The sequence below is a fragment of the Gopherus flavomarginatus genome, chromosome 1 (genome assembly GCF_025201925.1).
Source record: "Gopherus flavomarginatus isolate rGopFla2 chromosome 1, rGopFla2.mat.asm, whole genome shotgun sequence".
NCBI lineage: Eukaryota > Metazoa > Chordata > Testudines > Testudinidae > Gopherus > Gopherus flavomarginatus.
In genome coordinates this window covers 33,860,746-33,875,662 of record NC_066617.1, presented here as the reverse complement: position 1 = coordinate 33,875,662, position 14,917 = coordinate 33,860,746, and the positions used below count along the sequence as shown (strand labels likewise).

At 39.5% G+C, this 14,917-nt stretch overlaps 1 protein-coding gene across 3 annotated transcripts in view; it reads left to right on the top strand.

Annotated features, from left to right (window-relative positions):
• CERK (ceramide kinase) overlaps positions 1 to 14,917 on the top strand; it is a 74,357-nt gene that overhangs the window by 38,246 nt on the left and 21,194 nt on the right. For all 3 annotated transcript variants that reach the window (XM_050936238.1, XM_050936239.1, XM_050936240.1), the window contains one exon: positions 1,660 to 1,805. In XM_050936238.1, coding sequence (XP_050792195.1) covers positions 1,660 to 1,805 — 146 coding nt within the window. The remainder of the gene's footprint in view (positions 1 to 1,659; positions 1,806 to 14,917) is intronic.

Here is a 14,917-nt window from a genome sequence, read left to right as displayed (position 1 = left end):
CTCTTAACTGCTTATTTTTCTACTCTGTGCCAAGAGTTTGATCAGTTTGATAGTGCAGCAGTTCAGTGATAACAATTGAAATATTTAAGTGATCAACAAATAACATGAAAAAGTATATTAGTATAATAGCCTATATGCGTTTGAATAATGAGGACAAATTCTATTCTGATCTGTACTGTGAGTGCCTATTCCCGATACTGGTCTGTTTCATACAGATGGTGCAGAATGTGCAATAGGAGTATTCTGCATGAGAAATGGGTGCAAAATAGAAATGAGTGCTTCACCTCAGAGTACACACTGAACAAACTAGAGAGTAATTGTACTAATCCACTTGTTTTCATATATTACTTTCTAATGCTTGTATGTGTATTTTGGGGACTTAATACACAATTTTCTGAAGGTTTGACTAGGCTCATTCTCATAGTGCATTCCATTAGAAGATTTTTTTAATTAACTTTCTGTGCCCTTTTAAGACTTTTAAGGGAGTGTGTTTTGTTAATATTTATGCACAGACAAGTTATTATTTACCATCATGTAATGCTTTGTTTCTGGTGCTACTCTTGGTTACAGACTTTGAGTCTATCTGTCCTGAGCTTTAGCTTTAGCTGGAGTAGCAACTATAGTTAAACTGGATTAATTTTGCAAAACAAACTCTTCTGAAGACATGTAAAACTACTTGTTGTCAGATTGTAGGATTGTAATCTTCATATATATCCAATTCTTTTATGCTTTCTTGTAACAAGATAATTTAAGATTTCAGGATTCAGCCACTTTAGGAAGGATAAGTCACTTTAGTTAGTATATAAGCCTTTGTACTTTTGAGACTTGAGCCTCCAATTGTCTACCATTTTATAAACATACTGTAAGGTTTTAAAATGTATACATGTTCAGTTCAGGATTCAGAGTATGTCTTTTGATAGTAATTGTGTGTGTTGTAGCATATTAAGTAAAGTTGATAAAATTAATAAAAAACATTAAATGGAATTATATTGCATATTAAAGGAATACAAATATCATACTTCTATCTGAAACTGCGTATGTTAACTTACAAATTGTTTATAAACACAGCAACTAAAAAAGAGGGGAGGAATTTTTACTTTGTTTAATTTTGTATTTGAGGGCTCTGTGTACAGTCTGTTTCAGTGTTTTACTTGTATAGTTAGTTTCCATTAATGTTTGTGTCTGTGTTCACAAAGCAACAGGGGAAAGAAAAAGCATATTTGAAAAACAGGAGAAAATTGTTGTAAAATTACAAAATGAGGCAGGGGGACTCCCGTAGTTCCTGCAGCTACACCTCTACCCTGATATAACGTGACCTGATATAACACAAATTTGGATATAATGCGGAAAAACAGTGTACCGAGGGGGCGGGGCTGCACATTCTGGTGGATCAAAGCAAGTTCAATATAATGCGGTTTCACCTATAATGTAGTAAGATTTTTTTTTTTGGTTCCTGAGGACAGTGTTATATCAAGGTAGAGGTGTACCTTGTTTTTTGTTTTAAATATAATATTTTAAGTTGACTGTGTCCCTTTATTATAAATCATAAAGGTGAATAGGGAGAACAAAGTGATGACTGTAAGTGGTGGCTGCACTAATTGGAACATTTAATGTGTTTATTGAGTGTTAGCATGCATTCTAACTTGTGTTTTCTGGCAGTATTGTTTGTGTTGGTGGGGACGGAATGTTCAGTGAAGTGATGCATGGTCTAATTGGAAGAATACAGAAGGATTCTGGCATAGATCAAAATAATCCCAAAGCACCGTTAGCCCAGTGCAATCTAAGGATTGGCATAATCCCTGCTGGTAAGAACAAAAAAGGGTTAACTTTCAGTTTACTTTATTTATTAATGTGATAACTTTTTGTAGTTAGGCCTGCCTGTAGAATAAAACATAAACTGTAATGGTCCCTAAAACTATTGGTGGACCAACATAAATAGTGATGGCTGCGATGTCCTTGTTTGTGGGAGAGGGAATTTAGATGAAGGGGAGGAAGCAAAAATTTAAGTATATGATAAAATTATTATTAAACTGCTTTTTTGTTTAGTGTTCTGGGGCTTACGTATGCTAATACAAATGTTTATTAAAAAGGAATGGTGAGGGAAAATTATAAATTTGCACTAACAAACACTAACTGAAATCATTATCAGTTGAAACCCATTGAGTCGAGGCTATACACTTTATTCTATACAGTGAAGGGATCCCAATATTCTTTATCTGTTTTCATTATTGGCCAACTGTGCAAGTGTTGAAATCCCTTTTGTAGGATTGAAACACAGCCTCTCCTTCTCCCTCAGTGCTTCTGTCACAAGAAGCATAGAACCACTGGGGAGCTGGTCCACAGATTCCAGAGACAGGTCCATATTATGTTCTTCTTGGTGCTCTGTAGTCACAAGGCCTGCAGAAGCCCTTCTGCTAGCTTCCTTCTGTATCTCAATGAGGTGCTGGTCCATTCCAATTCACTATGATAGCCACCTTTTTTGGGTTAATTCTGACCACTGCTAGTGAGAAGCATTGTTCAAAACTCTTCCCTAAGTGAAGTTCTTTGACAAAGTAGATTTAACTGCAAAAACTAATCTAAAGAGAGTCTTTGGCACTTGAAAATTAATGACCCATGTAGCCAAAAAAGGACATCCCTAAGGCTCCATTCAAAATGTGGTCTGGGCTAGAGGGAAGGCTCCCCCTTCCAATAATGGAGTTAATAGTAATAATACTCTGAGGTATCTCCAGAACCACAGATGAGTGTGGGCATACAATTGTTCAGGTAAGGCGCAGAATTATTCTGTGTGTTGACAGTCACATGGCTGCCTTTGAGTGGGGGTACGTCTTCACTTCAGGCCGTATCGGTGGGTAGCAATCGATTTCTCGGGGATCGCTATATTGCGTCTCATCTAGACGTGATATATCGATCCCCGAACACGCTCCTGTCAACTCCGGAACTCCACCAACGCGAACGGCGGTAGCGGAGTCGACAGGGGGAGCCACGGACATCGATCCCGCGCCGTGAGGACAGTAGGAAACTCGATCTAAGATACTTTGACTTCAGCTACGTTATTCACGTAGCTGAAGTTGCATATCTTAGATCAATCCCCTCCCCTAGTGTAGACCAGCCCTAAATGATTAAAATTTGAAATTAGTAGTGATGAGACAAAACACTGAGTGTGCTGCTGATAAATAATGAAAAATTCTGAAATTTAGTATTTTTAGTGCACATATATTAAATTTCCCCATTTACTATTTTAATTGTTAAATGTACCCAACTCTCGCTACTGTTCATTTAGTCATATAGTCTAGTCAGTAAAACAAAGGTACTGTATATCAGATGTGTTTTTATATAAACCACTCTTCTGAGAGATTTGCATGTGTTTCTATTAATATTAATAAAGAAACACACTTGAATCCATTTGCAACTCAATTAAACCTATAGGAACAAAATCAGGATTGCTTTCTCACTTAACTCTTTTTCTGCTTGGGCAAAATTTTCATTGACTTCAGTAAAGGTTTTTTTATCTGAGTAAAGTGTTCTGTGTTTGACATATGCTCATCTGAAAACATTCATCTGTTTATGGTGTTAGTGACCTAAAGAAGGTGCAGGAAAAAAGCCTAACTCTAATGTTTAGGTTATGGCACAGTTAGATTTTGGGAAGAGGAATAGGTTAAAAGGGAATTGAAATGTTTTTGCTTTTGTAGTGTATCAGTTTGTCACCATCTGACATTTATTAACTGTACATATTTGGGGTTATTGTTTTTAAAACAGACAGGAAAAACGATCTCCACTGATGTTAAAACAGAATTAAACTTTTTAATTTCTTGTACAATTCTTCATAGTCTGTTATAAATGAGTTGTTTGCTTTTTGCATTCATTTTGTCCACTGTACAGCCGTTTGCTGTATGTGAATTTACATTGTATTCTTGTCTTGTATTTTGCAAGGTTTTATATTAAACACACTCTGGTAATAGTCATAATTTTACTTTTGGTTCTGAATAGTGATTTTAAAAAATATATTTAATGAACATGATTAAGCAAGTTAACCTCTAAATGATGTTGCACGCTCTTCTGGAGAACAAACTTAAAATATAAATCCTTTTATTTATATATATATATAGATATATATATATATAGATATATATAGTTGGTTAAGTATGCATGGTTTTTTTGTTTTGGTTTTTTAATGTTAAGGGGAAAGGCAAGGAGTCTTTTTTGGTTGATGTTTTATTGCTAAATAAAGGTAAGAAATTGGTAAAGGAGTACATATGTATAGTGTGTACGTTCATATTTTCAGTAATTTATATCAATCTGTGCACTGTACAAATCTTAAGGTTCAATTTCAGGTCCTCTTAAATCATAGGGACCAGATGGCCACGTGTGAAACAATCACTGACATATTTGAGGAGAAGTTGCAAGAATTCTCCCCTAACCCCTGGCGAACCCACTCACAGCGGTAGTGCTAGTGCTCACCTGAGTGCAGTGTCTGTTAAGTTAGAGTTTCTGTAGTGCTGTCTTCCACTGGTGGGACAAAAGTATTATACATTATCATATTGGAAATGGAAATCTGTTTCTGTAATTTACAGAGTGCATGTAGCTGTTCATTTTTACTTTTACATATTAGTAGACAAAAGTATTGAATTTTTATGCTCAACAGTTCTCAGTTTAATTAACTCAAAAGCATTATCTGTCAAAAGGTGTTTTGGGGGCAAGTGAGGGGAGAATTAAAATGTTGAAAGTGTCAGGCAAAGGCAAACTGTCTAGCATCTGCTACTTTTTGAGGGGCCATGAGACTATGGAGGGGTGGGAGAAATGCAACAGAGTTCTAAGCAAACAGCTTTTGGGGCAGCTAAGCAGTACCATCTACCTCTGGAGGAACAGAGCTTTGTCTCTGTAGCCTGCAACATGTCACAAGTGCCACATAGAAGATGCAGGAGCAATGTGTCGATCAGGAGACAGAGGAATTTCCATTCCCCACCCCCTTCAAGTACATGGGGCAGCAGGTCAAATGAAATATTCTGGTGGGATGGATATGGCTCTCAGACCACAGTTGGCCATTCTTTATTTTGGATCCGGTGGTTGATGGGGGGGAGGTGGGGCGGGCCTTGAGATGGAGACACTGCAAGTGCTCTAAGTGCACATCGATTAATCTGGGCCTCTTCACCCACACATAGTTTTCAAAGTAGACTGCTAAGATGGAGCATTCATTTGTGAAAAGCCAACCTGAATACTTAGTACCAGGCAGGTTGTGTTTAGAGGTGAGCCCAAAGGGGACTGCAGCATGAAAACCTTTTGGGAAACTGCTGAGTTTAGTGTATTAACTTGTGTATAGTGTATTTTGTGTTGTTTCCCTTGTATTGTGGGACAAAAGGGAAATTTTATAATATAGTCTGTCATGCTATGCTAACTTTCCAATTAATAATAAGTAGGCTTGTCCATTTAATCGCAGTTAACTCACGTAATTAACTCAAATTAATTGCAATTAAAAATTAGTAGTGATTAATCGCAGTTTTAATTGCACTGTTAAACAATAGAATAGCAATTGAAATTTTGTTACATTTTTGGATGTTTTTTCTACATTTTCAAATATATTGATTTCACTTACAACACAGAATACAAAGTGTACAGTGCTAACTGTATATTATTTTGATTACAAATATTTGTAATGTAAAAATGAAAAAAGAAATGGTATTTTTCAATTCACCTCATAAGTACTGTAATGCAGTCTCTTTATTGTGAAAGTGCAATTTACAAATGTAGATTTTTTGTTAGACAACCGCCTTTAAAAAACAAAACAATGTAAAACTTCAGAGCTTACAAGTCCACTCAGTCCTACTTCTATATAATATAAACTGAGCACTGTACACTTTGTATTGTGTTCTGTAACTGAAATCAATATATTTGAAAATGTAGAAAACAGCCAAAAATATTTAAATAAATTGTATACTATTATTTTTTAATCGCTTGACAGCCCAATAGTAAGAGAGAATGTGCAATTAAAGTTTGTTAGAAATTCAGAATATACCCCTGAGTTGAAACAAACCATTTAAGAGCAGATAAAAGTAAGATGATGCATTTGTAGCAAGAACGTTTATTCTTTTGTTCCTGGTTTCAACAGAGTTAAAATAAGTGTTCTCACTACTTACAAACGTTTTATTTTCCCTTCCTTCCTTCTTACAGCTTTCATTTAAAATGTCCTATTCCAACTTAAACGCATGTTGCTTTTGAAAAAAGTTTTTTCTTTCACATGAAATTCAAGCTTCTTGCCATCAAAACTCCTCAAAAAACAGAACTTTTTACCTATATCTTTGCCCATCACTCTCTTCTCCCTTGTGACCACATTATCATTTTTTTCTTCTTCTTCTTCACCTATACAGGACATGCTCCTGTGTGTGCACATAGAAAACAGCAGAAAGTGCTGTGATAATAGCAGGATACCCTTAAGGAGGAAGTCAGTAAGGAAAATGTAATAGAAAGGAGGGTAAAATGTTCAAGAAAACTGGGGATAGTGTAATAGAGAGAACCAGTGAAGCAAGGAAGGAAAAAGCTATTCAAGAAGCCTGTCTGAAGGGAAAAAAAAAAAGCGATGACTCTCCTAGTATGAAGGTCAACTAAAGTAGAATTATGCTTCTTATGTGGGCCATATTCCATGTTTTAAACCAAATAATAGTTCTGTGTAAAGATAGTTTGAGACCAGTTCAGATTCATTAGAAGTAAAATAGGGAGAGCCCTATTTGGCAGTGGTACTGTACCTTTGACCTTTAGTACCTACTATCAAGGTAACCACTTTTTTTTCAGACAGGCTTCTCGGACTGCTCTTCTCTCTTGCACTATCCTCAGCTTTCTTGTACACTTCACCCTGCTTCCTGTTATTTTTTCCTTACTGACTTTCTTCTTTTGGGGTATCCTTGTCTCTCAATGCACTTTCTTCCATTTTCTTTTCCATTCAACTGGCTCTTACAAATCCAGGGAACTCTTATGGTTCAGAATACCTTCCCTCCTTCTGTTACAGGCATACCCCCAAATATTGTTTAGATAGCAGTAGAAATTAACCGTATTCTATGTATGCCCTGTTAAATTAGGAAATGTATCTATGTTGTGTATGCAAAGACTGATCACATAATCTAGATAAAGTGATAGCTCAGCATTCAGAATGGCATGCACTTCACCAGGCTTAATTCATGCCTGCAAATTCCAAAGTCATTTGTATATTCATTAACTGTCAATTTACTGCATGGATGTAGGCAAGATAATAGCATCACATAAACTCACCCACTTGGGCCTCTCGAAGAATTTTTAGCGTGTCCACTAACAGAAACTAAACCTACTTTCAGAATGTTATGCAATACTGTATTGTGAACGGCGATGTTTTGTTATACGGTGAAAAGTGAATCTATTGGCAATTTACCCATACAACAACTGATCAAGTGGTCATTAGTATATTTCTTTAGCATGTCCCCTGTTGGCTAAGACATCACCAGTCCTTTGTATTTATTTAACTTCAGTATACAATTAATGAACTTAAAGACTTGTGCTGTTACTGCAGTCTGTGAAACTATCCAGATTGCTACTAGGTTGCTGAATTTACATATTGTGCTACTGCTCGGCTCACATGAATCAGTTGATTTTTGTCTCATAGTGCCGGAGTCTATTTCACTGTCTTAGGAGTGTTCCAGCACTAGTAACAACTTGTCAAAAGACTTTTTTATATTGCCATGCAGTAACAATGGATCAACCGGTCTGTAAAACTTCTCTTGAAACACGGGTTTGCCTTCTGTGAGTGTCATCAAATGGACTGGAAGAAAGCAAGCATAGCACTACTTTGGTGTGTCACTATATTCTGAGAGAAGTAGTATGAGTTCTTCTATGCCACCAGAAAATGGTTTCCAAAGAATGCATCCAATCTCGCTTATCAACTCTACAGATTGAAGAGTAATTTAGAAAGGGCTGTGGTGTCCACTATCTGTCTTAAAACACGTGTGTGGGTGCATGAAAGGGAAAATCTTTAGCTTCTTTCTTTAGTTGCATCGTATTCTGTTCAATGCAGTGATATCCTGTGGTGTCTCTTCACCTCAGACCGGTATATCTTTTTCTCATCAATTTTCCCCTTGGATCTGCAGTATGAACTCTGTCCATGTTCCAAATCTATAAATTGTATGTCATGACCACTTCTTTCGTATAGATATTTTACAGTCACGATAATTTTCCCTTTGAATTATTGTACATTTGATTGGAAAAATTCAGGAAAACAATTATATAGAATCAAGGACTTGGGCAGCTGTTTTGGGTAAATGAGTTAGCAACTTCCATTCAAGAATTAGCATAATTAATATTAACGCAAACTGGTCATGCCAAATCATTCCCTCATCCTGCAGTCTTTCCACAGCCAAAACTCCCAGTGACTGTTTGGAGTCAGAGCATGAAGTCAGTGACTTCAGACTTGGTCTTTAACCATATACAGTATACTCTGTTATCTAAGCCTTCCACATTATTGCAGTCTCTTCCTTGTCCTGTGTGCATTTCATGATGTGGGACAAGGAAGGGACTCAGATAATGAGGCAGTTTAGCTAATAGACTAGAGCTTCCCTAGCCAGGACTGCAACTTGAAGGATGGGGCCTTTCCTCCCTGCTGTTGTGGGGCTTGTACACCAGCACAGGGATCCCTCTGCAACCTCCTGTCATGGGAGTGTTTGAGCAGAGTCATAACAGTAGAGCTATAGAAGAGTCGCTGTGCTGCCGTCTGCCAATCCCTGCAGATGGAAGGTGCAAGGGGCAGAGCAGGGTCCTGGGGGGAGGGTGCCTCTTTTCTGCCCCATACCTTGCCCCTACATGGAGCCGTGCAGCAAGCTGCCTGTAGCCCTGCTGTCATAGGAGTGAGTGAATGGGGAAGAGTAGAGACCTGCATCTGAGGCTGCCAGGAGAAGAGAGTGAGACAGAACAAGCCCCTGGTCCCATGGGAGGCTACTCTGCTGCTGAATGGATCCTGCCCCCGCAATTATCTGAACTCCTAAAATCTGTGTTGCACATGCTATTTGGATAAGCAGTGGTATACTGTGCCATGTGAGCCTTGGATCACTGAAGTCCTGTGCCTATAAAATTGCTGTGGAGCACCTTTTCATACAGGTGGCCAATTGTAGCACCCTGATCCAATCATAACCACCAGTAACTGTTTGGGGCTAGGCACATGTGGTGAACAGTCATTCCCTCTCAAGACAGTTTACATATATTATGAGCACCGCTAGATCTACCCTCTGCAACTACTTGCCACAGGACAGATTGTCAGAACATAGGGCAAATACCTCCAAATTCACCAAGCCAGTAATAAGAGTATTCCTGAACCACTGCACTAGTTTCACCATGAAATACAGGCCCTTGTTTATCACCCAGGTAAACTGGACTTTATGATGTAAGATTATTAAAATAAAAAACACCTCATATTATGTTCTTCCAGTTCCAAAGGACCAGTCAGTTACCCCAGGTGATCGGATACTTTTATTTTACCCACAAAATGGTGTTAGCCAATCCTTAGTAAACTAACTAAAGATTTATTAATTTAAAAAAGAAGAGCATTAAGAAATTAAAGCAAATAGTATACATTACAGGTGAATTAGAGCTTGTAGTCTAAATGAGAGCATAGATGTAGAGTCTTTATATAAGTCCTCAGGGCTTCCCAAAAATGAATTCTGAGGATCTCTCTCTGTCCGCTTAGACCTCCCCCCGCTGCTCGGCCAGAGTTCAGGCAGTCCAGAAATGAATCAGAGAGCAGGATTATTCCTATGGTCCAGTATTTGTAGTTGGAAGCAGCTCAGTGAGGGTTTCTGGCGCAGCATAGGTAATGCAGACAGTTTGAGTCTCCAATGTTAAGCCAAGGACCCTTGGTTTGAAGTTAAGTGCCTACTTTCCATGCATACACTAATAATTCAGTTACACTGGCCATTCATTAAAACATGGACAGATAAATGAAGACAATACAGGAAATAATCTTTAGTTCCATGCAGTGTATACACATCTTTGATCTTAAGGCTAAATAAGTACAGGATATAGACAGATGTAAGCATACAAACACTATTTTCCTTGATTTTTTTTGTCAGCACAGACGAAGGAGCTGTTGTCTGCTAGCCCATTTAACATCCCTTTGATACTCACACAATTGAATTAGCCCAGTTGCATTGCAGTGCTGCTTGACATGCCTTTAAAGGTTACACACAGGTGAACTGGTCTGTTAATTCTAATCTGAGCTGGTTTATCAGCATCACAATACTCTCTTGGAATGATGTGAAGAATTATTAAAGAAGTGGGATATCCGTTTGCTGTATCATGTTTTGTTTCTCTGTGATGGCTATACTCTAGTACCTGAGAGCATCAAATTAGTAGTGCTTCACACTGCTGTTTACTGTTCAGACCTTGTGTGATTGACTGACTGTTGGAGTTGCATCTGCTCAGACCAGGACTGAATATGGAACTAAGTTTCTATTCAGCTACTGCAAAATCCCTGACCTAGATGAAGGCACAAAGGCTAAGTGACAAACAAGGCATTCACACCTGAATGCACAGATCCTATTCAGATCTTCAAGTGGTTATGATATTAACTAAGAGGGTAACTAGAGGGTCATCTGCTTTCTTCCCTAACTAAGCCAAGATATGACAGAGTTCATGCATGCATCAGGGCATTCCACAGATTGCAGGCAAAATGAAATGGAAAGATTTGGTGTAACATTTCAACATGCCCAATCTATGAACAGCTATTGCTACCCCAAATTTGGCTCCTTACCATGTCATCCATCATGTTTGTCACCACCCTAAAAGAGAAATTGGAGTCCTGTGTGCTGTGCAGAACCACTTGCTCATGACAGTGTGCCCTGAACTTTGTGCTGGTCTCACAGAAAAGTCCCTCCATCACACTTAGCGCACGTCCAGACTAACCCGCCGTATCGGCGGGTTAAAATCGATTGCTCGGGGATCAATATATCGCGTCTAGTCTGGACGCGATGTATCGATCCCCGAGCGCGCTTACATCGATTCTGGAACTCCATCAACCCGAACAGAGTTCCGGAATCGACACGGAGAGCCGCGGACATCGATGCCGCGCCGTCCAGACGGGTGAGTACCTTGATTTTAGAAATTCAACTTCAGCTACGTTATTCCCGTAGCTGAAGTTGCGTATCTAAAATCGATTTTAATACCTAGTCTGGACGTGGCCTTACTGTTTCCTTTGGAGTGTGATTCCATTATGTGTGTTTGCCTCCTGCTGCTGTCAGGGCCTTACTCATTAAAACCTCTTGATCACTGTAGTCGGCATCTGCAAAATGTTCATATGAGGTGGAGCAGCCTCCTCTCTTGTGTCTTTAAGTGGAAGCGGTGATGACAGTCTCCTGGACAGTGAGACAGAGGGAAGGATTTTCCCTGCCCCCATCTACCAGTGTATATGCCCTGATTTCCTCTGAAGTGAGAAAAAGAATGGACAGTAGATTTGAAATCAGTGAATCATTCATCCTTTGGCATGTTTATCAGAGTCTGAATTGGCCTTGTAAAAATGAAGTAGTCTGACTTGGTCTCTGTCCAATATGTCTTTGGTGTATCTGAAAACAGGCAGGTGGACAAAGGAGTTTTTCAAGGCGAGGAGAAGGACCCACAGACCCTTAACAAATCTCACCTAGCTATTGGCTCCTGGCATGATCTTTTCTTTGACTTGACTAATTTACTTCCTTGACCTTCCTCCACACACATTCCTAAACCTTGTTTGGGCTCCCACAGGCAAGTTTCCTCCTGCTCAGTCTGCATTAAAAGCTGGTTCTTCACCTGAAGGCAAATAATCACAGTATTTTATAATCTAAAATCGAATGTATGTTATACGTCCTTTATATTATGGTTTTAAATTAATCCTGTGAAATACTTCAAACAGCATAAAATAGATTTCCCTGATTGAATAGATCTTTTTATGCTTTTATCTTCTAATGTTAAATGTGTTTGATATGTTAAATATCTATGCATGAACATAAGAAAGGCCAAAAATTAAAGGGATGCTGTCACAAAAAAGTCATTCTGAATAAAACTTCCATATCTGTGCTGCAGAGAACACTTCTAGTTATTAAAGATGAAAAAAATCAAACATACTCCTCACTGTGTGTGCTGGGTTTCTTTGCATTAAAGAGAAGGCTGAAAATAAACTTGAGTCAATTTCATTTCTTTACACTTTGTTTTCTAGTCAACTTCACTCGCAGGCTTACATGTGTTTGCACAATGCTGAAGTGTTTGAGTTTTAAACACTACCCAGGCTTACTTTTTTTAAAAAACTGGTCCTATTGGCATCTTAAAAATGCATGAAGACAAATCTCTTGGGCTTAGATTTTGTAACATTTGTTTTTACAAAACCTAAATATTTAGCAAAATTTCACTATATCCCTTCAAAATAGCAAAACCCGTTTACACAAATTATTCCTTCCCCCTCCCTTCGTTCCTCCCCCTCCCCCCCCCGCCAGCCTCTGTAGAGACAAAAGTCGAATAAAAATTATTTGCTCTGCTATAAAGAGGAAAATTTAGTTTTAACAACTGTAATGGTTCTCAGGGTATCCAGAACTGAGAGTCACTGTGTTACCCACTGCCTTGAGTATGAGAGTGTCTTGCCTCTCCTTGGCTGGGTGTCAGTTCCCTAATGCCACCAGCTTTTCAGCCACTCAAGCACTTTCCTTCAGGCTATGCCAGCTGTGACTTCACTTTACAGACTGACAATAGGTGCACCCCTTGTCCTTTTGAATTGTTTCCCTGTGAATCCAGCCCCTGACATTGGCTACTAACAGAAATTCCAGATCCTCTGCCCTGCAGAGGAGCAGTTTACTGGTTTTATCTTAATCCACTGCCCCTGATTAACACACAGCATTTGTAAGGTTTATTTAAGAATAAAGATTCTGCTAGAAGCAAGAGAGAATGATGCAAACAGATTATTACAATACAAAATAATAAAACATGAACCTGAGTCTACACTTAATAGTTACCTTCATTATCTAAAAAGTAGATGTCTGTCCCGTTTTCCCCTCTCCACCCCCAAGTTCAGTCTGTGGCTGGCTTCACATGAACCAAGATCCAGTTTTTCATGAGAATACCTTCTCTAGGTGTCTCCACAGCAAAAGGATTCAGGGTACCTTCCCTTCCTCTGTGTTTGTTTTATTTCTATTCATAGACAGGGTGAACCCCTGTCTTGCTATAATGTTCCTTTTTTACCTTCAAGAGGTTTTGATTGTTTGCCGTTGCCTCTGATTGTTTTCCATTGTAAGTCTTGGGGTTTAACAGGGCCAAACAATTGAGCCTTGTATTGTATCACCAGCAAAATAGGCAGGGTGGCAACTGCCTCCTGTTTGAATGGGCAATCAACAACACACATTATCCTCTGGTGACTACTTTTTACTCCAAGTCCATAAAGCATGTTTTTAACAAGTACATTAGTCCTTAAATATTACTTGTACATAAACCTCACGATTATGAATCTTGACAAGTTGTGAGTTTTCTATGGATACCTTACAGGTAAATATCCTGTAAGATGTGTTTGGTGTAGTGAGTTTGTCAGGTCTGAGGTGAGAGTTGTTTGCAAAGAACAGGGAGAAGCTTTTACCCATGAACCTCTGTCTCATAACTTTTTTCCAATGTGTTGGGTTTATCACAAGCTGTTCCTCTTCCAAACAAAAATATGTATTAATAATAAATATGCTACTTTAATACAAAGGCACAGGTATATCTAGTAGTTTTTAGAGTTTTTGTTGTATCTTTACTCCAGACAAACATTTGTGCAATCCAGATGCTTAGATAAAATTACTGACTAATTATACTGAGTCTAGAAACTGGTAATTTTGTACTGTAGTAACAATTTTTTTAAGTAGGAAAGAAGGGATTTTTGTATAGAAAAAAATAAGATTGCAAGTATTTTCTGTAAGGACCTGATCAAATTCATGGGTGCAAATATAAGTAACCTAAATGTATTTAGTATATATTCAAGGTCTTTACACGGTCTATTTGCCCCACATCCAACCTGCCCTTTCAAACAAAATTGAGGGTTGAGGGAATAGGGGGATGATGCATGCAGTAGTAGTTCATGTGTTAGGGTATGTCTGCACTAAAAACTTAAGTTGACCTATATTAGATAGACTTACAGCCCCCCACAGCAATTACTGCAGTAGTGCATGTCCACACTATGCTCCTTGGATCGGTGGTGTGCTCCATCAGCAGGAGTGCTTCCACTGACCTAAGAGGGGCAGTGTGAGGAGCTGAGAGCCAGCTCCCTCCTGGTAGCCTGGCTGTCCCACAGGCTCCTGGGCTTTCGGCGAGCTGCTCCCTCATCTCCCCTTCCCCCCCGGGAGTAGGGAGAAGCTGCCCAGGACTTCTCGCTTCCCTGCCGTGAGTGGGGGAACCTGCCCAGGGCTTTTCGTCTTCCCATTCTCCACTGGGAGTGAGGGAAGCCACCTGGGGCTTCTGCCTCCCTGTTCTCTGCTTGGAGCAGGGGAAGTCACCCAGGGCTTCTTGCCCCCCGGTGAGCAGGTTCTGGGCCCCTGGGCTTCTCTCCCCGGCTCCCAGCCAGGAGCAGGGTCCATTCTTACCCAGTTCACAGCTGGGAGTGGGGTCCAGCCAATCTGGCTCCTTGCCTCAGTTCCCAGCCAGGAGCATGGTCCGGCTGCCTGGGCTTCTTTCCCTATCTCCCAGCCAGGAGTGGGGTCTAGCTGCTCACAGCTCCCAGCCAGGAGCAGGATGCATTTTTGCCCCAGCTCCCAGCTGGAAGCAAGGTCCAGTCACCCAGCTCTCCAGTGAAGTGAGGGGGCAGCTGGGCTATAGCTGCCCAGCCTTCTTGTCAATTTCATAGCTCTGCTGGACAAGAGCGCTAATTGCGATGTAAGTAACACAGTGTTCACACAGACACTGTGTCACCCTAGCTACACTGACATAAACC